A 25949-nucleotide genomic window follows, 5' to 3' on the forward strand; every position below is an offset into this window, starting at 1 on the left:
GTCTGGACACACCCTGGAGCCCTCCCGCGGTCCCTCCCTGGCTGGGAAAACTCCTGTGTCCCTCCCTGGCCCTGATTGTGCACTGGTGGGGTCCCTCAGCCTGGCCTGTGCTCTCTCACAATCCCAGACCCTTTGGGGGATGTCAGAGAGCCAGTTTTGGCCTGATCCTGCTCAATGCAGGAGCTGCCTCCTGGTGGTCAGTGTGCTCCCACAGAGGGAGCGCTGCTCAGCCAGAAGCTGGGCTCATGGTTGGCGAGTGCAGCAGCGGTGGCAGGGAGCGAGCCTAAGCCATCAGTCGGACATCCCCCAAGGGCTCCTGGACTGCGTGAGGGCACAGGCCGGGCTGAGAGACAGCCTCCCCCCCACCCCCACCCCCCTGCTGAGTGCACGAATTTCGTGCACCAGGCCTCTAGTAGGCTATAAAGAAATTGTGTTCCACAACATACTGTTATTATAACCAGCTGAGAGTTTGTGGTAGTCACTTAATTTTCCTATCTGTAAATGGAGGGCTGGCTAGAACATTGGTTCCCAAATTTGACTAGTCCTCAGAATTGCCAGAAACTTTTAAAAATATACATGATTCCCAGGTTCCATCAATCTAGTAATGGCGTTTTAATAGGATTGGGAAGAGTTGGCAATGTGTATGCTTTAAATATGGCATGGGGATCTTGGCTATCAGTTGGCATTCACTACCTCTCCACTAGATGGATTTGATTGTTATTCTCTTTATTTAATCTTTACTTCAAAGAGACTTTCCAGTATATCTGGAGACAAGGAGCTAGTGTTAATTGGGGGACAGTTGGTCTATTTAGTCTCTCTTAAGTTCTGTGCTTTGCCAAGTTTGAACACACACTAATACAGAGAGGCAGCCATGAAATCCACTGCCTCAACTTCCATTCTGTGTTATCATTAGGTACTGAGTTTAAATGATAGCTAAGGAGAGAGCAGATAGATATGTCTCTGAAAGGACAGAGAGGTTGGACTGACAAATGGCCAGTGGCTGCATGCTAGGAGCCCACGGAAACGGGTGTGTTTCTGCATTGTCAGAAATTCCACCAAGTAGCTGCCACTTTCTCTACTCCAAGTGCTTGTGATTAATGAAAGTTAAAAGATCTTTCCAATATGTACAGTGTAGTTTCTGAAGACAAGAAATATTCAGTCAATAGCATTCCAATTCTAGAGATATAGGGAAACTCTGAAGAATAAAACCCCACAAAACGAGAGAGATTGTTTTCTCTCACAATTCTCTTTGGAGGAAATAGACTATTGTTGAAAAGAGTTATGAACTTGCTATCTCCCCATCACTACCTATTAAGAGCTCCTGCGTTAGTCTTAATCCTCAAGGAAATGTAGACATTTACACTATAGTCAAATTGAGTTTTCCACTTGTTCATGATGTAAGACAGTGATTTTCAACGAGTGTCTGCAAAATTTTTTAAAACATACAATACCTGACCTATTTTCCTTTTGACTGTCAAAGAAAAAAAATGACAATAGCCAACACAACAATAGCCATCCAGTGTGAATGAATCAAAATTATACCTTTTATTTTTGGTCAGTTTGGCAAAAAATATATTTTTTCGTGTGCTGCAGAATTTTAGTAATTCGTTTACGCGTGCCAAGAGATGAAAAAGGTTGACTACTGCTGACATGAGAGAAAAGTGGTTATGAACTTTACACTTGGGAAATTAAAAGGGGAGTACATGTTTAAAATTGCACCATTAGTAGGGGAGAGAGAATTAGGGCCTCCAGCACAGTGTAAGGAACTACTTCACGTTGCTCAATTTAATTTACTTTTGTTTTACTAGTAGAGCTCGAGTTTACACTTGCACACTGCTTCATAGTTCCTTTAGCATAAAACGCATACTGCTGAACTGGGCAACAGAGCCTCTCATACCATTCCCCAATTCACCCTCATTGATATGTCCCCCTGAGCCCCACCCACTTGAGTATTCTGTGTCCCAACACAGCACACCTCACTCTTCTGTTTTTGCAAATGCTGTTTCCTCTCTCTGGCAGGTTCTTTTCCTTGTCTTTCTATGCCTGGCAAACTTGCAAACACCTAGCGCATCTATACTAGTAGTATCACCCCCGGGATGGAGCACTACCGAGTCCCCGGGCAGAGGGATACTTGGAGCAGGCTGTGCTCCCAGAGCCCGTGCCCTGCGCCCTGGCAGGGTGTTGGTTGTGCTGTATCATGACGTTTATGTGGAGAGCTGTCTTCCCACACTGGCCAGGGAGCCGCTTGGTTTCAGGGACTGTGTTTTATTTATCTTTATATCCCATGTCTGACACTCATAGGTACTCTCTCAATGTTTAATGAAGTCTAGGTCTGTGAGTTTTACGCAGGCTCTCTTCAAATAATGTACCGTGATGCTTTCCCAAGGGCTCTGTCTGTAGTAAGCTTTGAGAAAGAGCGATGGTGACATAAGAGGTCGCGCTTTTCCTCCCTGTCCCCTCCCCTTCTCCCCCCACCTGCTTCCATCTGCAGTGCAGTTGGTGGCATTTTGTGTAGCCTTCCACCATGACATCTAACGGGCTGTCTTATTTAGCAGAACTGCTCTGTGTTTATTTCTCAAACCACATTAGACCTTTAGTTATTAAATCCACCACCAGCCCCATTCCTCACCTCCCAAGAAAAAACGAGAGAGAAGATGAAAGAGGAAAATTCACCAGATGGTTCATCTCATGCCACACCCTCACTGCAAGATCCTAGGATGAGCAGTTTTCATTCCCACGTTAGTTTTCTTCCCTCCAAGGCTCCCAAACTAACCAGCACAGTTCACATAGGGGCTTGAGCTGCCTTCTGATTTTGCATCACGAAACTGGGAAATAATCCTGACTCAGTTTTGTGCCTTCTTTGGCACCCGCTTTGCTCCTTCCTCCACCCAGGCCCTTGTGCTCTGTTTCCTTACCTCTCAAGTGTTCTTGGCATCCTTTCCCAGAGATAAATCATTCTGCCGATGTTTCTGCCTGCAGAGTGTGCTGGCTACCCCAGCCTCTCGTGACACAGCAGCTCCAGTGCTGCGGACCCAGCCACTGTGTAACTTTAGGCTGGGCTTAAGGAGCGTGGCGCCAGCTTGTGTGTGTGTATGTATGGGACTATACATGCACATGTGTATATGTATATATGTATGTGAATATGTGTATGCATATGGGTACATTCATGCATGTGTGTATGTACAGGGTGGGGCAAAAGTAGGTTTATAGTTGTGAGTATGCAAAACACAGAGTTTATTCTTGTATTTTTATTTATTTATCATTGTATTATTTTTCATACAAACAACTGTAAACGTCCTTTTGCCCCACCCTGTATATATGTATGCATGTATGTATACATGTGTGTGGAGATATGTGTGTGTGTTTGTGTGTGTGTGCATGCACATATCTCCTCACCCCTGCTTGTCTCTGTTGTGTATTGTTGGCTTCTTTCTGACTATAATATAATTTCAAAAAACAACAACAACTCGAAAGAGACCACAGATTCAGGAAGAAGTATATTAGCACCTTTGGGAATAACTTTCTGAGGACAGATCTTCCCTTTGTATCTGAAAATATATTAATAATACTAGCCTTTTCTAGGTGGAGTAGGGGAGAAACCTTTTTATTCAGTTCTGTATTATTTTTGTACTGTTTTCTTTTTTCCCTCCCTTTCTTTTCTTTTATGCTCTTCTTTTTTATTAGCAGAACACTTTTAAAAACAAATTCTTGCCCAGGGCCATGCTAATCTTTTCTGTATCATGCCAATTTTAGCTTATGTGCTGCCTGAAGCAAGGCCTGGGGAGGGAGGTGGGAGCGGGCTAGAAGGGAGTCAATAGAGGGGAAAAGGGGACATATGTAATACTTTCAACAATAAAGATTTAATTAAAAAAATTAAAAATGAAAAATTAAATAAAAATAAATTATTACATAGAACCCCAATACACAAACAGGTAGAAAATGTAGTATTTTATCAGAGTGAATTTTTAAGTTCAAGTTTATCACTTCATTACGCATCCTGTCAGTGTGTGAACACCAGTGGACATGTGAGCTCGCCCTTAGTACCTACCGCAGCTGTGTAGTCGTGTTTCATGACAGTTTCTAAAATATTTATTGAGAACCCGGAGGATTTGCAGGAAACCAGATTGAAAAGCTCTGGTCAAAAGAGACCTCGGTGAAGTGTAGACAGTATGCTCTGATGCTTGGAGGAAAAACTCTCTGTCTTGCAGAGTCGCCTAAAATGCACGTGGCGGCTGTGTGTGACCTCAGGCTGGCCGGGCCTTCTCCGAATAGGCTTGCAGACCGTGGCCACTGCCTGAGCACATTAACTATTTTGCTTGAGCATAAGAGCAAAGCCACTCCCTCCTTCCCCTCTCCCCCGGGCTGTCCCGATGTAATTGTCAGAGACCATCCATGTGGCTGGATTTCTTCTATCTTCTCATTCCTCATCCCTCATGGCTCAATTGCTTTCCTAATTTCTTTTTGAACTCTGGAATAGAAAACTGTAAATAGCAACTCATTTATTAGACACAATCTATTAGTATATCATTTCTGAGAATTTGCACCTAGCCCTGGAGCTCATCCTGGGAATTTTCTTAAGAGCTGACGTCCCTTAGGTTATCATAATCATATCATATCTATTACCAGAACAGGATAAAACTATAACCTCAGAACTGTCTCAGCATTTAACCCCAATCCACATAAAACGGCAGTTTGCAGAGCTGATGTGTATATCACACGCCTCCTCTTAAAAATCATCGACAACGCAAAACATGCTATCCTTCCTAATCATGACTCCGGTCGCACTTACGGAGAAACTCCCTCTGGCTTTCTCAAGAAAGAATACAGAGTTGCCTTTATTACACATGAACAGAGATTATCTCTGTTGTTTTAAATTCACACACACATAGGAAGAAAATGATACAGTAATTAATAAATAATAATATAAGAATAAACTCTGCGTTTCACATATTCACATCTGTAATCCTACTTTTGCCCCCATATATGTATAGCATATATATGGCACAAGATCAATCACAAACATCCTAATGAATTCTCAACATGTAGATGCTTGGAAACTATTTCCTTCCATTTGAATGTGCCTGCTTTTCTGAAGCCTGGGTCTAACCGGAACAGGCTGAGACAGCACTAATTACTGACGTGCAAAAACTAAAGGATGCTGGATTCTGCACCATTATCTCTGCGGTGGGCACTTTCTTAGAATAGTGAGGAACATACATGGCACAGGTTCAACTCTCTTAAGGCTGGAAATGAACTGATATTAGGGCTTCAAAGAAGATTTCCCTCCTTCTCTATTTTTCTTCTTATTCTGTTTTCACCACATCTCTTTCTTTTACAATTTGCTTTCCGCTTTATAAGTAAACTAGAGGCCCGGGTGCATGAGATTCATGCACTGGGGGTGGGGGGATGGCGTGGTCCCCTCAGCCTGGCCTGCCCCTTCTCACAGTCTGGGACCCCTCGGGGGATAACCACCTGCTGGCTTAGGCCCGATCCCCCAGGGATGGGGCCTAAGCCAGCAGTCAGACATCCCTCTCACAGCCTGGAGCTCTTGCAGTCCAGGACCCCTTGCTCTTTACTGCCCCCCTGCAGCGGAGGCGGGAGAGGCTCCCACCACCACCGCTGCACTCACCAGCTGTGAGCCTGGCTTGCTGCTCCTTAACGCTGCCTCTGAGGTGGCTTCTGCCACTGCTGCTGTGCTTGCCAGCAGTGAGCCCGGCTTCTGGCTGAGCGGTGCTCCCCTGTGGGAGCGCACTGACCACCAGGGGGCAGCTCCTGCATTGAGCATCTGCCCCCTGATGGTCAGTGCACATCATAGTGACTGGTCGTTCTGCCATTCAGTCGATGTGCATATTACGTTTTTATTATATAGGATGGCACAGTGTTCCAGCAGAGTGAGTGAGCCGCTGGGATTGTGCTCACCTGGCCCAGGCGCTTCCTTCTCTGGGAGGAGCATGGGCAGCAGGCCTGTGCCTCTCCTTCCCTGCCTGTGCCCCTGGTCACTATGTCGATGTGAAAGCTCTGCCTGTGCCAGGGCCCTGCAGCTGAGCCTGCTTTTCAGGGCACCTGTTGACTTGGCATAGTCCTGGGTTTGAGTTGTGCAACACAGACGCTCACTGTGAGTATCAGCACAGAGAAAGCGTTTGTAGAAGGAAAGAAAAGGGAAAGATACCTTTCCCCCAGATTCCAATGCATTGCTTTAGTCCCCTTTCCTTTATGTTCACCTCAATGCAAGTGTTCAGAGCTAGAAACTTTGAGATGCTCCCTGCATTCAAGCTCCCAGTGTCTTCAATCTGGGGGTCAGAGTGTGTTGATGAAGCTGCAGGGTGCGGGCCAGGTGTCGGCACCGGTTCCAGGCCTCAGCAGTGTTTCACACGGGCCTGGCTTCTCAGTTCACGTTGTAATGATCTGCAGTGGACTTGGAACAAACGTTCTGATATTCCCCTTCGAAGGTGCCGCTGGATGCTGTATTTTCAAACCAGTGGAACTAGTAAGTCAAAGCTATAAGACCTCATCTCAAGTCCTAGGCAGGTGAGTGCCTTGATGTTCTTCAAGACTAGGCATCTATTCTCATGTGAAAACATCCAGAGAAATATATATTAATTTTCTACAGAAAGTTACCAAGAAATCCAGAGAAGGAAGTGACAACATTTTCTTAAATGTGTTCGTGTTTCAAAGCCTTAATAAAGAATATTAGAAGCTACAATTAACCCGTTGACATTTGTTGCTTTTTTGTACTCTTTTCTTGAGAGGACTAATGTGTTGGCCAAGTAGCCTTGGACCTTCAGTTTCAGGACACCCTGAATCTTACCTTTAAATCAGTCCCATTATTGCCCAGCTGGCGTGGCTTAGTGGTTGAGCATTGATCTATGAACCAGGGGATCACGGTTCGATTCCGGTCAAGGGCAGATGCCCAGGATGTGGGCTCGATCCCCAGTGTGGGGCATGCAGGAGGCAGCCAATCAGTGATTCTCTCTCATCATTGATGTCTCTATATCTTTCTCTTCCTTCTTCTCTGAAATCAATAAAAATATATTTTTTTAAAAATCAGTCTTATTATGAAGTAAATGTATTCAGCCAAGATAAATTTAAAATGGAACTAAAATGATGGAATTACCAACACTAAACATCTAAAGGTGAATCCTTTCTCAGCATCTAAAGTTCTTATGAATTCAATAACAATAGGGATTCTTAAATTTTGCATTTGAGTCTCGTGGGAGCTTTTCTGGGTTTTGTTGTTGTTGTTGTTTGTTTGTTTTTTAATCTCAATGCCTATACTACATCCCAAGCCTTAAATTAAATCGTAATCTCCAAGGGTGGGCCCAGTTATCAGTATATTTTAAAACTCCTCTGGAAATCCTAACACGCAGCCAAGTTTGAGACCCACTGGCAACTTATAATGGCTGATAACAGACGTAGGAAAGAAATTATACAGTCAAATCTAATTTTTTTAAATTCAGGTATCCTACTTTTGAGTGTCTTTGATCTATAAGTCTTTAGGAGAGCCACAATTAATTGTTCATTTATTCATTCTTCCATATGTTCTTCACCCTTATTTGGACCTAACTCATTTCTCCTTTGGACTAAAGACAGCCAGTCCCCAGCTGAGTCTTCTGGAGCTATTCTAGACGTGAGCAAATCACTTGGTCATTAATCTGTTGGTCCAGGGCTACAGGGGAAGAGAAAGAAAACCTTTCTGTGTAAATGGCTTCCTGTCTCAGGAAAGCCTATTCCATGTTTGACAAACTTACTCAGGCAGAAAGAGAGCTGTTGAAGGCTGAGTGGTAATCCAGGCTTCTGTGCAGCAAGCACTATCCTGAGAACACTGAATATTGGCTTTATGGGCCCATGTATACCTTGTACCCTTTGCCTCATTATAATTTTAGGTTTATTGATTGCTAGAGCTGGAAAGGACCTCAGGGAGTATCCTGCTTGAGTAGTTAATTTCTAGATGAGGAGAGCCTACACACAGTCCCCCAGAGACAAGGCCAGCCTAGTGGGTGCCCCTCACATGGTGTCATTACAGGCTCTAGCCTGGCCTCCCTACACACAGTGCTGGCCAGGCTCCTACCCTGTGTGCCCTAAATTGTCCTCAAGATGCCTGAGATACTGTTTTGAAAATGTGGTGGGCTGTACACAAGTGTTTTGCTTGTTGTTTGTTTTTAAGGATTCAAAGCAGAACTCATTTCACAATGAGAGACTTTCGCATGAAATACTTAATCATAAAAACAAAACAAAAACTGGCTTGCATACTTAAGATGCAGTTGATTTCCAACATGTGGTCTGCTCCTAGTCTAATGTTGATTATAGCCCCATCTGCTGGTAGCAAAGAGAGATGATTTGAAGCTTTGGATTTTGAATTTTGGTCATTCCTTGGGTGGCCTATATTCTTTTTTTTTTTTCTTTGACACTATTGCAGTTGTCCCCCACTCCCTACCCCTTTCCCACCTCCACTCAGCCCCTACTCCCCCTCTCTTGGCCCTCACCACACTATTGTCTGTGTCAATGGCCTATAATATTCTTAATAGATAAGATATCTCTTTATATGATACATATATATGTATATATAATATGTTTTACCTCTACAAATATACACACACACACACACACACACACACACTAATGGCCTGGTGCACTAAATTCGTGCCCGGCGGGAGGGGGTTCCCTCAGCCCAGCCTGCACCCTCTCCAATAGGGGACCCCTTGGGGGATGTCCGACTGCCGGTTTAGGCCCAATGTGGGATCGGGCCTAAACCGGCAGTCAGACATCCCTCTCACAATCTGGGACCTCTGGCTCCTAACCGCTCACCTGCCTGCCTGCCTGATCTCCCCTAACTGCCTCTGCCTACCTGCCTGATTGCCCCTAACCCATCTTCCTGCCTGCCTGATCACCCCTAACTGCCTCTGCCTGCCTGCCTGATCGCCCCTAACTGCCCTCCCCTGCCGGCTTAATCTCGCCCCCAACTGCTCTCCCCTGCCGGCCTGATCTCGCCCCCAACTGCTTCTGCCTGCTTGATCACCCCTAACTTCCCTCCCCTGCTGGCGTGATCTCGCCCCTAACTGCTCTCCCCTGCCGGCCTGATCTCCCCCCCAACTGCCCTCCCCTGCTGACCTGATCTCGCCCCCAACTGCCCTCCCCTGCCGGCCTGATCGCCCCTAACTGCATCTGCCTTGCCCCCCACCACCATGGCTTTGTCCAGAAGGAAGTCGGACATCCAGAAGATGGCTGGTTGACCTGGTCTAATTAGCATATTACCCTTTTTTTAAAATATATTTTTATTGATTTCAGAGAGGAAGGCAGGGAGAGAGAGAGAGAAACATTAATGATGAGAGAGAATCATTGATTGGCTGCCTCTTGCATGCCCCCTACTTGGGATTGAGCCCACAACCCAGGCATGTGCCCTTGACCGGAATCGAACCCAGGACCCTTCAGTCCACAGGCTGATGCTCTATCCACTGAGCCAAACCAGCTAGGGCAGCATATTACCCTTTTATTAGTATAGATAGATTGTATAGGATAGGATTGCTTAAATGGGGGAGAAAGCCTTTTTCAGCATGAGGAGATGCTCTTGGCAGACAAAAATACATAATCCCTATATCTGGACTGATAGCCAGCCATATGCACTATACTGCCAAACCAGTCATTAAAAAATTGAACCGCTTTCTTACACCTTACACCAAACAGCTGTTGCCCTTAAAACCCCTCCTCAGCTCCCACCTTAGGTTCTGCCTTCACAGTTCACCCAAATTAGGTTCTAATTGGTCAGTTTCTATGCCAGTCAGCGTCAAAAGCTCCACCTCCTAGGCAGCCATGGCTCCTCGTAGTTCACCCAGATTAGGTTCTGACTGGTCGGTTTCTATGCCAGTCAGTGTTAAAAGCTCTGCCTCCTAGGCAGCCATTGGCTCCTCGCAGTTTACCCAGATTTGGTTCTGATTGGTCAGTTTCTATGCCAGTCAGTATCCAAAGCTCTGCCTCCTAGGCAGCCATTGGCTCCTCACAGTTCACCCAGATTTGGTTCTGATTGATCGGTTTCTATGCCAGTCAGCATCTCCGGGCCTGATTAAAGAGGCGGGGCTTATCAGCAGCCCCCGCGCAGGCCCAGAGAGAAAGAGAGGCACAGCTGCTGGAGAAGCCCAGAGAGAAAGGGAGAGGCAAGGACTGATCAACAGCTGCCATGGAAGCTGCGGATCAGACCCTGCCTCTCTCTCTGGGCCTCTCTCCAGGCCTGATCCACAGCCCCCTCGGCAGTCAGTGCTGGGTCACCACGGCAACCCAGCACTGACTGCAGTACTGATTTCCGGTGTTCAGTCGAGCCTTCGGTCATTACAGACCCTGGGTTTTTATATATATTAGGATCTATATATGTATATAGGTAGATAATTAGACACATATTTCAGTGTTCATTTAACAAATGAGGAAATGCAATCAGAAAGTATTTAATGACTTGCCTAACACCTTGCAGTTAGATGTGTCAGATCTGAGACCCAGCCTAATTTGATTGCTCAAGCAGTTAAATGAATCTGTATGTATTTGTCTATGTCCAGCATTCTGGATATTGTTTGTTGAACCAGGTGTTAATGATTGTGTTCAAGAGCTTTAAAAGTGCCTCTTTGTAAAAGTTTGGCAATGCAACAGTCTAATAACCTTTTTCTAATTGGGTTCAGTGAGAAAATCAAGCTCTAATGCCCTAAAGTATTCACTGAATATGCTGTGTTAACTTTCTCTCCTACACAGCTAGAATGGTACATCCCTGGGAAAATGAGAAAATAGTCACTTGAATAATTTCTCTCTCTTTGTGGTTCAGTTGAATAACCCTACTTCAGACAAACTGGAAAGTCTCCTCCCTCCCTAGCACACGTTCTGAGGTAACCAGTTATCAGTTTGATATGTAACCTTATGGACCTAAATCTGAATATAAAATCATTTAAATACATATACACATGTGCATACACACAGATACTTGGGATGCAATGCAGTATGTATAACAACAGGCTGATAAAAGAACTGAAGTGGCCCCGAGGAGAGGGGTTCAGTCCTATGAGAGGTAAGGAATAGCAAAGGGTTCTCAATGGAGGTGATACAGAATGAGTCTTGGAGAATGAGTAGTTTAATAAGATATGAGAAGGATGAGCACACCTGTATGGCCAGAGAAGGTGTGCACAGGTGTGTGAGAGTTGCCCACGCTCAATAAAGTTTTGGTGTGGGCAGCAGTAGGAGATGAGATGGAATGGACAGGTGAGGACTTAGCCACAAGGGACCTGGTATGTCATGCCAAGTTGAAACTTTATTCTGGACTACAGGGAGCTATTGGAGGATTTCAAGCTAAGAAGTTTGTTCTTTTCTATATTATGAAATGATGGCTCAGGAGACAGCATGGAGAATGGTTAACAAGAGAGCAACTCCAGAGGGAGGTAGGAAGAGCAATTAAGTGCTTATAAACCCAGAGCGATCATCTATAAAATAGGAAAAATAAAGCTTGTTTTATAGAGTTGTTATAAAAATGAAATAACATCCGTGAATTAAAATTTTATGGACCATTAAAGAAAAAAGGGTAGTGGATGGTGGGAGACCTAGTCCTTTCAGGTCTTTGCCTGAGAGTTGTCTGCTTTTCCCCTAAGAGAGGCCTTTCCCTGATGGTAGGTTAACTCAGAAGTGCCTGAGAGGAAGACAGGAAGCTGGTCAAGGCTCGTTGATGGCTTGTTGATGTAACTTCCATCTTGTGCTCCTGAGGGGAGATCTGTTCCTCCACCATCGTAGTTTTGCCATCACTAATAATCACATTGTCTCCTGTCTGATTATGTTTCCTTCCATCTCTTATCCTCCAATGGCTTCTTTAACCTGAATAGCTAAGTGACCATTTCCAAAGAATGCCGACACAAAGGAAAGGTCTTTTGCTGCCGTTTCCTTCTGATAATTCTCGAAATTGCTGCCACACTTTTCCCCCCGCCAGTGAACCATGATTGGAAGACAAACAGTAAAAAATGCTGAACTTTCCTTTATCTCCTCTTCTCTTTTGTGTTTTTCTAACTTTTCTCATTTTACATGCATTCAGAATTTGTGAATCCTTGAACTGTGGAGAATTGGACTGGAGGGAGAAACGATGTAGCCATCATTTCACAGAAGCATGTGTATTCAATAGGGTGCCTGTCCTCTGGGTCCTGGTGTTCCCTCCAGCTTGGGGGGTTTGGAATGGAGCCTACTTGCGCATTTGGCACTGATTTTTTTTCTTCATGAATTAACTTTAAAATGTTTTGCTGGCTCTTTATGGGGTTTTCTCATTTACCATGCAGTCTGGAGTCTCCAATGATGCCCATATGCTGTTTTTCCAGTCAAGTTTTCTCTGTGCCTGGGCCTACTTCCCTCCATCCACTTTTGTACATTTCAGGGGATTATAGAGACTTCGGTGTAGATTGCTGTGTAAACCATTTACCCTCTGGACATAGATGTATCAGCTAATGTTTACTTTGGGCCTGGTAGATGGTAAGTGGTTAAAGTTAAGTGAGGTACTTTTCATCATCTCAAGTTGCTTTTTAGTGACATTATTCCTTTGAATTTTTGCTAATTGCATTCCTCGTGTATGAAGGTCCTCTTGGCCATGTTTTGGAAAGACTGAACACTGATCTGTAGGGATTTAGCTATCAACCTATGCAGGGTTAACAGAACCTTGGTTTTCTATTTGCTTGTAGCTGACCTCCGGCCTCTTTTCTCTGTCCACTTTATTCTCCCTTTAGATGACACTAGCAGATCTGGGCTGATGAAGGCTCTTTCTAATTATAATTTCTGGACTCCTAACTATTCCTTCTGCATATGAATGTCTCTTCCTCTAGTTCACTTTGACCTACTGGGATTTAATGTATCAGGATGTTTACAACCAAATATCTTGAGAGCTTCCACTAAATTTCAAAATAGTTCTACAAATCTCTGCACCCCTGGAAGTGGATATTGTATTGTTAGTTATGAAATGTAATACCTTGACTTTAGTGTTATAATTTTGTACAAATAACTCTGAATTTATATGAGCTCTTCTATATTCTTATAACTTAACTAATATGAAGTTATAGTGTAAGTACTTAATGATGGGTTTGGGAGTTAGAATATCAACAATTCTAATAACTAATTGTATGATTTTGAAACACTTACTTAACTTTTGGAGACTTAGTTGTCCCCTTTTGAAAGGGGAGAATCGTGTCTACTTGGTAGGATTGTTGTATTAAATGAAATCATTACAAATACTTAGTACAGTCTTGACACATAGTTAACAATAATGGTATATATAATACAGCTATATAAGTAGGGCCTAGAGAAAGTTATAAAATTAGTTCACCTTTAGATTTGTTACATCCCAGGGGACTGAGGAAACTGCACTTATCACAAAAGAATCACAGTTGAAATGTTGGTGAACACAATGTATGAGATGTTGGTAAATTTTCCAAACATAAAAAGGTTAAGAACATAGGATGTATAGACCAGGAAGTTTGACTTCAATGCACAGTAAAGTTCTGGAACAGTTAAACAGTTGGATAGTGATCCTGTAGTAAAGACTATATTGGTTGCTAGGAGCCACCATGGGTTTGCTAAGTACAAATATTTTCAAGTATGCATTTTCCTTTTAAGTAGTATTATGTGGTATGTAAAACTGAGGAATGTCCTTTTGCAAAGGATCTGATTGTCTTCTTATAGAGAAGATGATAAAATATGGGCTAGATGATAGTTTTGCTGGGTTAGCAACTTGACAGCAATTGAATCCAGCTGATTAACGTCTCAGTTGTTTTGATAGGGCTTCTGGTGGGACACTATGGAGCTCTGACATATAACCTTTTCACTGAAGCCGTTAAGGATTTGGATAAAGGCATATGGGATATATGTGTACCAACCAAATATGCAGATGCCCTAGTTGAGAGGTATAATTAATAGAAATAGATGAGAGAACAAAATTCAGAATATTTCTGATCATGTGGAACATTGCACGGAACCCCCCAAAACAGCCTGAATTTATTGAAGAAGAAAAAAAAAAAGGCAAAAAGCCTCACTCCCAAGTGCTATGAAATTACTTTGGTTCCCAGAATCACCATGGGAATGTGACCATTACATACCAGGTGTTCTATGCAGGGAGTGACAAAGCTCAAAAGATCAAGGTTGAGCACCCTGATCAGTGTGGCTCAGTTGGTTAGAGTGTCCAGTGGGGGCACGTACAGGAGACAATCGAGATCAATGTTTCTCTTTCACATCGATGTTTGTCTCTCTCTCCCCCATCTCCCTTCCTCTATCTGAAATCAATGAAAGGTGTGTCCTTGTGTGAGGATTAAAAAAGAAAGATCAAGCTTGAGTAATAAAGGAGATTTTGTTTGGTAGAAGTTTAAGTAAAAATGATCTGGCTGTTTAATTGATCATAAGCTTAATATTTTTTTATTCATCCATCCATCCATCCATCCATCCATCCATCCATCCATCCAACAATTATGTATGGTAAATTATACTAGCCATGTACTTTTCTTGGCATTGGGGAGACAGTAATGAACAAAATAGTAAAAAATCTGCACCTCCATGCAGCTTATTTGCAAATATACAATTTCTACCTCATACTGGTTAATAGTTCTACTATATTACTAATACCCCATTCTTCTTATTTTTTATTGACTTTAGAGAGGGAGGAAGACAAAGAGAGAGAGAGAGTAACATCGATGTGAGAGAGACACATCAATCGGTTTCCTCCCATATGTGCCCAGACCAGGATCAAACCTGTGACCTTCCAACAGAATTATACTCTAATCAACTGATCCACATTGGCCAGCACTAATACCCCATTTTTTGTGCTATATTTATACTGGAATCATTACTTTTAGTTCTGAATAGTCTGGACAAACAAGAGTGATAATAACATGGTGAGGCATATAAATCATATGGGAGGAGGATAGGTCAGTGTTGAGAAGATTAAATAGAGATATTGTATCTGTCAAACATTTGCAAGATACTGGTGTATGAGAAGAGGGCATAAATGTTGCTCCCAGGAGTCACTGCTAATTATAGGGAGGCTGGTTTTCCTGGTAAATATAGGAAAGATGCCTGTGAAGTGAACCAGCTGCAGCTGGATGCCCACCTGTGTGAACTTCACAAGCTGAGATATGTCTCTTGTGATGCCTAGTACTGTGCCTGTCACACGGTGGGCACCCTGGTACATGATGGGCACCCAGAGATGTGTTTATGGATATTCATATGGCCTTTTGTGAAGATAGCCTAGGTACTAAAATAATGATAAAATTTGAAGTTCGGTGTTTGTATATCTTAGGGAATCTAAGGGTACAACAGAATACCTGAAAACAGCTGTGTGAGGCCAGAATGTTTTCTTCTATCATGTTCTAAAATATACAAGTTAATTAAAACACTTTCTTAAGAGACATTTAAGAGTCCATTTTAGGATTTCTTTAAAATTTCTGAAGTGTGCTTATTCAAACATTACTCAACTCAGCTTGACTCCCATTATTTTCTTGAGATCTTCACGATAATTCTGACCCAGATAGGGCCTTGCTTTCTCTGAACTTAGCACCAATTCTACAGTTTACTAGTAGCATTTAATTCATTCTTAATTGTTTTGTGGATCTCTCCATCTAGGTGATGAGCTTTTTGAGGACAAAACCTTATTTTATTTTTTCTTGTGTTCTCCCAAACACATAGTAGAAAGTCAGTAAATGACAATTACTTGATTACTTGACTCATTAGTTAAGAGGAATAGTTAGCATGATAAGAGGAATAGTTAGAATAGTTAGTAGAATAGAAATAGTTAGTCATTCCAGCCACTGTAAGAATTCAAGTAAGACATGGCAGGGTAAATAGACTAATTTCTCCATCCCCTCATCCAAAGAAGGAGTTATATTCTTAATTTATTAGTCTCTGGCTTTGACTGGGCAAATGCTTTGTACATAGTTGATTTTTTGTATATAGTTGAATCTGTATTAATAGCTGTAGTCCAAGGCTCAAACTGCCTTCTTGGCTCAACCTCCAAGGGCAGCTGTAACTGTAGGGACAAATCTCTAAGCCACTGTATGGTAGAGGCTCATCGACTATGATTCATGTAGTAGGATGGCCAGAGTTAGCACGTGAAAATGCAGGGCATCCAATCATATTTGAACTTCAGATAAACAAAAATGCAATATTTGGGACATACTTTACTAAAAAAGTATTCATTGTTTATCCAGAATTAAACCTAACTGGGTGCCCTGCATTTTACCTGACAACCCTATATATAAACCACATTCCTTTCATTTTCCCATAAATCTAAGGTCTTAATTAACCCCAAATTAACTCCACTGACTTAAAGAAAATATTTGTGCCCATGTGATTGATCCCAATTGCAAATTTTAAGTCATTAATGAAAGGGAAAAGCCATATGTTATACTTTTTGTGGTGATATTCTTTCAGTGATAGCCAACAATTATAATTCACAAACATCTAGGATCTGGACAGTCCCACATTAATCTCTCTTGGCTTCCTTGGTGGCATAGTTTACTTGGTTCACATAACATATTGCTGATATTTTGTTCAGGTATCACAGTAACCACTGCTAACAAATAATTAGGCTTATGTATTTGGATCAGGTGAAAAGTGAATCTATATATATAAAAGCCTAAGTGACCATTACAGCCAAATAACCAGAACGACTGGAATGACCGGTTGCTATGATGCACACTGACCACCAGGGAGCAGACGCTCAATGCAGGAGCTGCCCCTGGTGGTCAGTGCGTTCCCACAGCCAACCTCCCGCGCACCCCCAACCTCCCTCCCCCCGTGCACGAATTTGTGCACTGGGCCTCTAGAGTAGTATAACCATCATCTCAGCTCCTAAAAACAACTGCATTGACTGATGAAAGCTGGAAGAATCAAAACATCACCACTCGCAGTTAACTATTTTTATATTTCTTTTTTAATGTGTTTTTATTGATTTTTAAAAATCTTTATTGTTGAAAGTATTACATATGTCCCCTTTTTTCCCCATTGACTTCTTTTAGCCCACCCACCCTCACTCTGTGACAGGCCTCCACCACCCTATTGTCTATGTCCGTGGGTTATGCATATATGCATACAAGTTCTTTAGTTGATCTCTTCCTACCCACTCGCACCTTCCCTCTGAGATTCAACAGTCTGTTCCATGCTTCTATGTCTCTGGATCTATTTTGTTCATCAGTTTATTTTGTTCATTAGATTCCACATATGAGTGAGATCATGTGATACTTGTCTTTCTCTGACTGGCTTATTTTGCTTAGATTTTTAGAGAGAGGGGAGGGGAGAGGGATAGAGAGAGAGAGAGAAACACTGATGAGAGAGAAACATCATCGACCTGCTGCCTCCTGCATGCCCCCCACTGGGGATAAAGCCCACAATCTGGGCATGTGTCCTGACCTGGAATAAAACCAGTGACCTCTTGTTTCCTAGGTTGATGCTCAACTGATGAGCCACACCAGCTGGGCCCAATTAACTATTTTGTTTCCTTCTTTCAGCTGCTCAAAGGCAAGATAATATTCTGGTTTGTTCCACCTTGTACACTTCTTTTTGTAAACATCTCACACTTAGGAAAATTGCCTGTTTTCCCTGACTAACTAATGATTTTTCTGTTTAATAGCAACAACTTCTAAATCCTATTCATCCAGGAAACATTTATTTAGCAGATAAATGGAAGTACAAGGGAAAAACAAAATGAGTAAGATATAGTGCCTGCTTATAATGGTTCATAAGAATCTGTTCATTAAATGCTATCTTTTAGGTGGTTCAGCAGTAATTTATTGAAAAGCTTAAGGTAAGAGCTAATTTATTACTGGTTCAGCAGTAATTTCAGTGAAAGCTTATGGTAAGAGCTAATTAGCTCATAGAGTAACAAAATGATTCTTTTCTCAAATGCTTTAAATAAATATCAGACCTGAAATTTCGAGCAGAAGGTGCTCTTAGAGGGGAGTTCTGGGAGCTAGCATCAGGCTGTTTTTTTCTCCCTGGATATGTAGTTAGGAGCTTGTTGTCAGACCAGCAGCATGGGCCTCTCCAGGGAGCATGTTAGAAATGCAGATTCTCAGCCACCCCCTCCACCCTGCCTCTGACCTGCTCAATTAGGGTGTGCATCCAGAACCTCGGGTTCTTCCTGCGCACACTTCCTTTGAGAAACACTGGTCTAATACAGAATTTCTCTAGCTCAACTTGGTGCATACGGATCATCTGAGGTGTTTTTGTGTTTTTTACTTTAAAAAATTTTTATTGATTGATTTTTAGTGAGAGAAATGTTGATTTGTTGTTCTACTTATTGATCCATTCATTGGTTGATTCTTTTTAAAAAAAATATTTACAGTCAAGAGTATTACAGATGCCTCCTTTTCCCCCCATTGGCCCCTCTACCTGATTCCCGCCCCACCCCAGGCATTCACCACCCTAGTGTCTGTGTCCCTAGGTAATGCATATATGCATATAAGATCTTTGATTAATCTCTTCCTGCCCCCTCTCCCTGCTTTCCTCTGAGATTCATCAGGCTGTTCCATGTTTGCATGTCTCTGGTAGTCACCGAGTCTGCCCCTTGAGTGTGTTGCTTGTGAATATGTAGAGTTATAATATGGTCTGGTCTGCACTGGCTTTGGGGCCTCCTGAGAGGTGCAAAGTCAGCCACTGCCTGGGGCCACCCTGCACAAGCTACAGAGTGATCTGCAGATGGCTGCTACTTGTGTTGGGCTTGGAATTACCCAGGTGAATCCAAGCTGTAAAGCAAGGCAGGCTGTTGCAAGTGCCAGACTGACCAGTTAATATTTCATACCTGTGGGTATAACTGCAATTAGATTAGGTATTAAGTCTTGGTTTTCTGCTGTGGGACTTACCACAAGTGACTCCATTTTGACCCTGTTCTTCTTTTTAATGTTTAGAACTTTATGCTGTAATGACATCTGTTTTTAAAAGTTTTCATGTCTCATACTTATTATTCTCTCTATGTGTTTCATTTTTCTTTCAGGATTAAGCATGAAAACATTGTTGCCCTGGAAGACATTTATGAAAGCCCAAATCACTTGTACTTGGTCATGCAACTGTAAGTACCTTTTTAAATTGATGAGGGTGGACTAGGGGTTGCAAATTCAAATGCTTAAGGGACCAGCTGGTAAAATTACCTGATGTAGTGGGCCAGGTAAGACAGTAGGGAGTGATTAGGGCTGTGGGACACTGGAGATGTGTGTGCCCAACTGGAGACAGTTGGCCGAGCACAGGAGGCTCAGCCTCACTTGGTCTCGCCTGTGGCTGCTGGACTGGACTGAAAATCTGAAGTTTCCACAATGTGACTTGATGCTATCATTGCAGAGTGCGCCTACGATGACTGCTTTGCTTTTTAATGTGCAAGGTCCAAATGTTGCTTCCTGAAAACACTTCTGCGGGCCCACTGTGAAGTACACTCTGCTCTTGTCTCTAGGAGGAACTCCCACCCTTGTCCTCATTTCTAGGGCAGCCGGGGGAGGAGCTGTGTGCTATGTCCCTTCCCTCTGCTCCTCTGCTGCCAGATAAGCACACATATGACTGAACGGGAGGAGTTCATGCCAGAATAAGAAAGTATAACTGGAGTTAGACCTTGCCATCATCCCCCCAGTGCAGTCTTTTTGCATTCTAGTAACACCAGAGATCTCCAGACGAGGGAGGAAAGGAGAAAGCTAAATATCAGGTAGTGACTGTACTCGAACATGTATTTTTTTAAATGTAAGATGAAATTAGCGTCCCCCTTACACAAAGGCTTCACTCCAAGTGACATAATTCCTAGGAGTAGTCCAGGACTAGATTTATTAGAATTAAGTGATGGAAACTGTGTGAGAGTGTTATACTTTAATCATGACCTGAGAAAGGAAATTTTGAAACACCATACTATTGAGCTGAGTGACTGAAAAGGACTTTTGTTGAAGTTCAGAATATATACTTATTATATTTATGATTTTCAGACTTTCAATTACCAAAGTTATTTAGGAGAATTGAGGGTTAGTCTACCTAACAATTTATTTTTCTCTATTCTCATTTTTTCCTTGTGGATGTTTAAACAACACCTTAACTAGAGATGGTGGTGGTGACCAGCAGTTGTACAGATTTGTGAATGGTTGTCAGCCATGAGCCTGGCAGTGTGGCAGTTTTGACTGCGGGTTTCCTGCCAGCTCCCAGCTGCCTAAGTGCAGTCTTTCCTAGTTCTTTGCTATCCTGTTGGTTTTACAGTTTGCCACATTTCTCATTCTTCCTAGAAGCTGGTAGCTCTCCCCAATCGGGGGACATTCCCTAGAAGCTCATGTGACTTTGTTTTGCAGAGTCTGCTCTTAAAGAAGCAGGTGAATCCATTTTCCACCAAATATTGACTGCCCAATAGGAAGACTGTGACATTCTGGTGATAATAAAAAGCCCCACAAAATGTCAGTAGTGTATTTAAATATGTGCTTTTTTATTAGTGATGCAGAAAAAAAAAAGATTTAATACTTTAGTTCTCTGTTGGAACTTTCACTTAAGCCAGTTAAAAAAGTACTCCAAATAAATAAATCTCAGTCCTACCTCTTACTAGCTGGGTGAATTTGGGCAAATAACTGTACTTCTCTGAATATCAGTTTCCTTAAATGAAAAAAAAATGGGGATAACAATAATATTTACATTAGTGGGCTATAGCGAGTATTGAATGAGAGAAATCCATCTCGTTTCATCAGTATGTCTCTGCAGATAAAGTTGTAAGTTGAACTATTGCAGGTTGTGGACCATCTGTATCCTTACCAGCAGAAGTTTGTGTAAAGCTCGGTTGGCATGAGAGCAGATGAGAGTTTGGAACAGAATGAACCTTAGAATGAAGTTTGAATGTCGCACTGTCAGCACAGCTGTCCCGTCCCTCACCGAGCTTTTCTATCAGGCTTTCCACTCTTTTACAGTTATCCTCAATATAGACCACACTCATTCAGAATTTGTACTCGTGCAGAGAGGAGTGGACTGGAATGAACTCTCGGGGGCACTGGGTGAGGTTTGTCAGGCAAATGAATCACAAAATCCGTGTCTAGAGGCAGTGCTTGAAGTAACTAAGGAAAAAACTGCGTGCACTGTTACACATGTTAAACGCACTATTCACATAAACACTGGATATGCTAATTATGTACTTTACTGGTATGAATTCTCTTTCATTGGTTCTCATTACTTTATTAAAAAATCAGCTTTACTGAGTTATAATTTGCATACAATTGACTGCACCCATTTAACGGAACAATTCAGTGATGAATGTGAGAGAATCATGCCCAGGAAGCCACCAGCATGATCAAGAACAGGAAATTTCCCAAAGATTCCCTGTGGTCATTTCAAGTTGTCCCTCCCTCGCATCTGATCCCAGCCAACCAGTGGTCCACTTTCACTCAGTAGAGAGTCATTTGCATTTTCTAAAATACTGTATACATGGGATTATATAGCAGGCACATTTTTGTGTCTGGTGTATGTTACTCATCATGATTATTGACATTCATCATGTAGTGATGTGGATCAGTTGTTTCTTCCTTCTTATTACTGAGCAGGATTCCCTTGTTCTGGATAGTTCTCATTTTATTTACTTACCTGTTGGTAGACATTTGGGTTGTTTCCCGGTTGGGGGCTATTATGAATAAAGTTGCTATGAACACTCATGTCCAAGCCTTGCTGTGGGTGTATGTTTGGGTGAAGACCTAGTAGTAGAATGAGTGGGCTACAGAGGAGGTGTTATTCTGAACTTTTTAATAAACTGCCAGACAGTTTTCCAGAGTGGTTTTACCATTTTATATTTTCACCTGCAGTGTGAGTTCCAGTTATTTAAATTCTTGCCAACACTTGACGTTTCCAGTTTTTTTCAATTGTAGCCATTTTAATGGGAGTGCAATGGTATCTCATACTGGTTTTAATTTGCATTTCCATGATGATACATGACGTCAATCATCTTTTTAAGTCCTCATGGGCTGCTACTATATCTTCCATTCAAATCCCTTACTCAATTTTTATTGGATTGTTCACCATCATATTATGTGTTGGAAGTGTTCTTTATATATTCTGTTCTTTGTGGATATACGTAATATGAATATTTGCTTCCATTCTATAGCTTGTTTGCTGTTATTTTCTTAATGGTGTTCTTTTAAAAACAGCTTTATTGAGATATAATTTACATTCCATACAATTTACCTATTTAAACTGTACAATACAACCCAGCTGGAGTGATTCATTGAGCGTTCGGCCTATGAACCAGGACTGTGGTTGGCAAACTGCGGCTCGCGAGCCACATGCGGCTCTTTGGCACCTTGAGTGTGGCTCTTCCACAAAATACCACGGCCTGGGCGAGTCTATTTTGAAGAAGTGGCGTTAGAAGAAGTTTAAGTTTAAAAAATTTGGCTCTCAAAAGAAATTTCAGTCGTTGTACTGTTGATATTTGGCTCTGTTGACTAATGAGTTTGCTGACCACTGAACCAGGAGGTCAGGACACGTGCCTGGGTTGTGGGCTTGATCTCCAGTAGGGGCATGCAGGGGGCAGCCGATCAATGATTCTCTCTCATCATTGATGTTTCTCTCTCTTTCCCTCTCCCTTCCTCTCTGAAATAAATAAAAATATATTTAAATGTACGATACAGTGATTTTTATTAGTCACAGGGTTTTAAGTCATCACACAATCTAATTTTAGAACATTTGTGTCCCCCTCAAAGAAACACTTTACCTGTTAGCAGTCACTCTCAATTCTTCACTCTCCCTGCCTCTGGCAGCCACTTACTTTTTGTCTCTATGGATTTGTCTATTCTAGATATTTCATATAAATGTAACCATAAAATGTCTGTTTTTCTGCAAGTGGCTTCTTTTACTTACCATAATGTTTTCCAGGTTTATCCATGTTGGAGCATATATCAGTATTTCATTCCTTAAAATTGTTTGTTTTTATTGTAGACACTGTTAGAGATGTCCCCCTTCCTCCCCGCGCCCTTCACCCAGACCCTGCCTCCCCCCAGGTCTTTGCCACGTTATTGTCTGTGTCCATGGACTATGCATATGTGCATACTAGTATATATTCTTTGGATCCCTTCTAGTTTCCCCCCTCCCACTCTTAGATCTGTCAGTCTGTCCCATGAATCCATACCTCTGGTCCTATTTTATCCACCAGTTTGTTTTGTTCATTAGATTCCACATATATGTGAGATCATGTGATATTTGTCTTTCTCTGACTAGCTTATTTTGCTTAGCATAATCATCTCCAGGTCCCTCAATGCTATCTCAGAGGGTAATAGATCCTTCTTTTTTTTTTTTTTTTTACAGCTGCCTAGTATTCCATGGTATAAATGTACCACAGTTTTTTGATCCACTCATCTACTGATGGACACTGGGCTGTTTCCAGATTTTAACTATTGTAAATGGTTCTGCTATGAACATAGGGGTGCATATATTCTTTCTGATTGGTGTTTCAGGATTCTTAGGATATATTCCCAGAAGTGGGATCACTGGGTCAAATGGCAGTTCCATTTTTAATATTTTAAAGGAAACTCCATGCTGTTTTCCACAGTAGCTGCACCAGTCTGCATTTCCCCCAGCAGTGTACTAGAGTTCCCTTTTCTCCACATCCTTGCCAGCACTTGTTTTTTGTTGATTTATTGATGGTAGTAATTCTAGCTTGCCAAATATTTCATTATATGGATATATCACATTTTATTTACCCATTCATCAGTTGATAGGCTTTTAGTACATTTCTATGTTTTGGCTATTATAAATAACTAGAGGCCCGGTGCATGAAAATTCATGCACTGGAGGCGGGGCGGGGGGGGGTCCCTAAGCCCCGCCTGCCCCCTCTCACAGTCTGGGAGCCCTCAGGGGCAGGAGGTGACCCAGCGATCAACAGAAGGTGATGTCCCCATCACACCTCTGCTGCAGCCACTGCTGGCAGCACAAGCCTCAGCCGGCCCTGGTTACCTGAGCCTTGGGCGGCCCTGGGCGGCTGTGCAGCTGCCATCCGAGGCTTACCTACACCTCGGGCGTCAGCTGGGCAGCCGCCATCCGAGGCTTACCTGCACCTCAGGCTGGCCCTGGGGGGCTGGGGGGCTGAGGGGACTGGGGGACTCCGGAGGCAGGCACGTGGAGTGGCTAGACCCGCCTGGGGGCGGGACCGGCTGTGCAGTGCACCTGCCACCCCGGCGGGGCTGAGGGGACTGGGTGCCACCATCTTGTGGCTGTGGGCGCCGCCATCTTTTTTGAAGGTGTGACGGTCAATTAGCATATTCCCTCTTTATTAGATAGGATGATGCTAGGCATATTTGTTTACTAATTTTTGTGTGGACATAGGTTTTCATTTCCCTTGGGTGTATGCCTCAGAAAGGAATTTCTGGGTTAAACATTTTTGGGAACTCGCAAACTTTGTTTCAAAGGGACTGCACCATTTTACAATCCCAAGAGCAATGTATGAGGATTACAATGTCTCTATATCCTCTCCAGCCCTTGTTTTATCTGTCTTTGTTGCTAGCCATCCTTGGGTGTCTCATTGTGGTTTGATTTGCATTTTCTCGATGACTAATGATGTTGCACTTCTTTTCATTTGCTTATTGGCCACTTACAAGAGATCTTTGGAGAAATATCTATTCAAACAGTGTATCTATTTTAAAATTTGGATGTTTGACTTTTATTTTTAAGCTGTGCAACTCTTTATATATTCTGTATATAGGTCTATACGTATGATTGGCAAACCGTTTTTCCTAGCCTGTGGGTTGTCCTTTCCCTTTCTTGATGGTATTATTTGCAGCCCCAAAGTCTTTAATGTTGATGTAGTACCGTTTATTTTTTTTCTTTTGTCAGTTATGCTTTTGGTGTCATACCTAGGAAACCATTACCTAGTTCTTAATGGTACCTTTTGAATAGGAAGTGTTTTAATGGTAAAAAAAATTCCCCACTTAATAATTTGGTTTATCTTCTGGTTTGTGTATTTTGTGTCTTGTATGAGAAGGTTTTGCCTATACCAAGTTTGCATTTTCTTTTCTTCTAGAAGTTTCATAGTTTTAGCATTTACATTCGGATCTATTTCAACATCAAGTTTAAATTAATTTTTATGTATGGTGTGAGATAAGGACAATATTCTTTTTATGTGTTCGTTCTCACCATAGGGATATCCAATTTTTAGCATCATTTGTTGGAAGACATCCCCCCCCCCCTCTCAATTAATTGTTTTGGCATCTTTGACAAAAATCAGTTGGCCATATAGGGCTAGATTAATTTCTGGACTCATTATTTTATTCCATCACTCTATATATCTGTCCTTTTGTCAGTACCACAGAAGCTTTCACCTTAGTCTTAATGTCTTAATATTAGCTTGTGTAAGTCTCTAACTTTGTCTGTGAGGGGTTCAGGCTGTGGGAGGTTCAGTCTGTGAAGGTTCCAGTAAGGGAGGGGCTCCAGTCTGTGAAGGTTTAGTCTGTGGAGGTTTCAATATGTGAGGGGTTCAGTGTGTGAGGGGTTCAGTGTGTGAGGGGTTCAGTCTGTGTGGGGTTTAGTCTGTGAGGGTTCAGTCTGAGTAGATTTCAGCCTGTGGGAGGGTCATTCTGTGGGGGAATTCTTTCTCATCATCTCTCTCTCTCTCTCTCTCTCTCTCTCTCTCTCTCTCTCTCTCCCCATCTCTGAAATCAATAAAAATATTTTTTTAAATTGATTAAACTCTGCAAATATGTGCAAGAGTAATTATTCTGCCTGTAGTATTTTCTGATATTTAGACAATCAACAGAAAGAAGTTAAAAATTTTTAACATATGTATGTTATTTTAATTTTTAAAAATAACTTTATTTTAAAAATAGTTATTAAACAAAAATTTTTATAGACCCACCAATGTGATAAACACACAAATGAAAGTGGCTCCTTTTACACCAAAAATGGACTGGTTGGCTACCAACTTACACAGTAGTTTTATCTCTGATTAGAGGCCTGGTGCATGACATTCGTGCACTGGGGGTGTCCCT

At 42.2% G+C, this 25949-nt stretch overlaps 1 protein-coding gene across 4 annotated transcripts in view; it reads left to right on the plus strand.

Annotated features, from left to right (window-relative positions):
* CAMK1D (calcium/calmodulin dependent protein kinase ID) overlaps nucleotides 1-25949 on the plus strand; it is a 383665-nt gene that overhangs the window by 233907 nt on the left and 123809 nt on the right. For all 4 annotated transcript variants that reach the window (XM_079769652.1, XM_079769655.1, XM_079769653.1 and 1 more), the window contains one exon: nucleotides 18974-19048. In XM_079769652.1, the coding sequence (XP_079625778.1) occupies nucleotides 18974-19048 (75 nt within the window). The remainder of the gene's footprint in view (nucleotides 1-18973; nucleotides 19049-25949) is intronic.

This window comes from Cnephaeus nilssonii (genome assembly GCF_951640355.1).
Source record: "Cnephaeus nilssonii genome assembly, chromosome: 4".
In the NCBI taxonomy this organism is placed as follows: Eukaryota; Metazoa; Chordata; class Mammalia; order Chiroptera; family Vespertilionidae; genus Cnephaeus; species Cnephaeus nilssonii.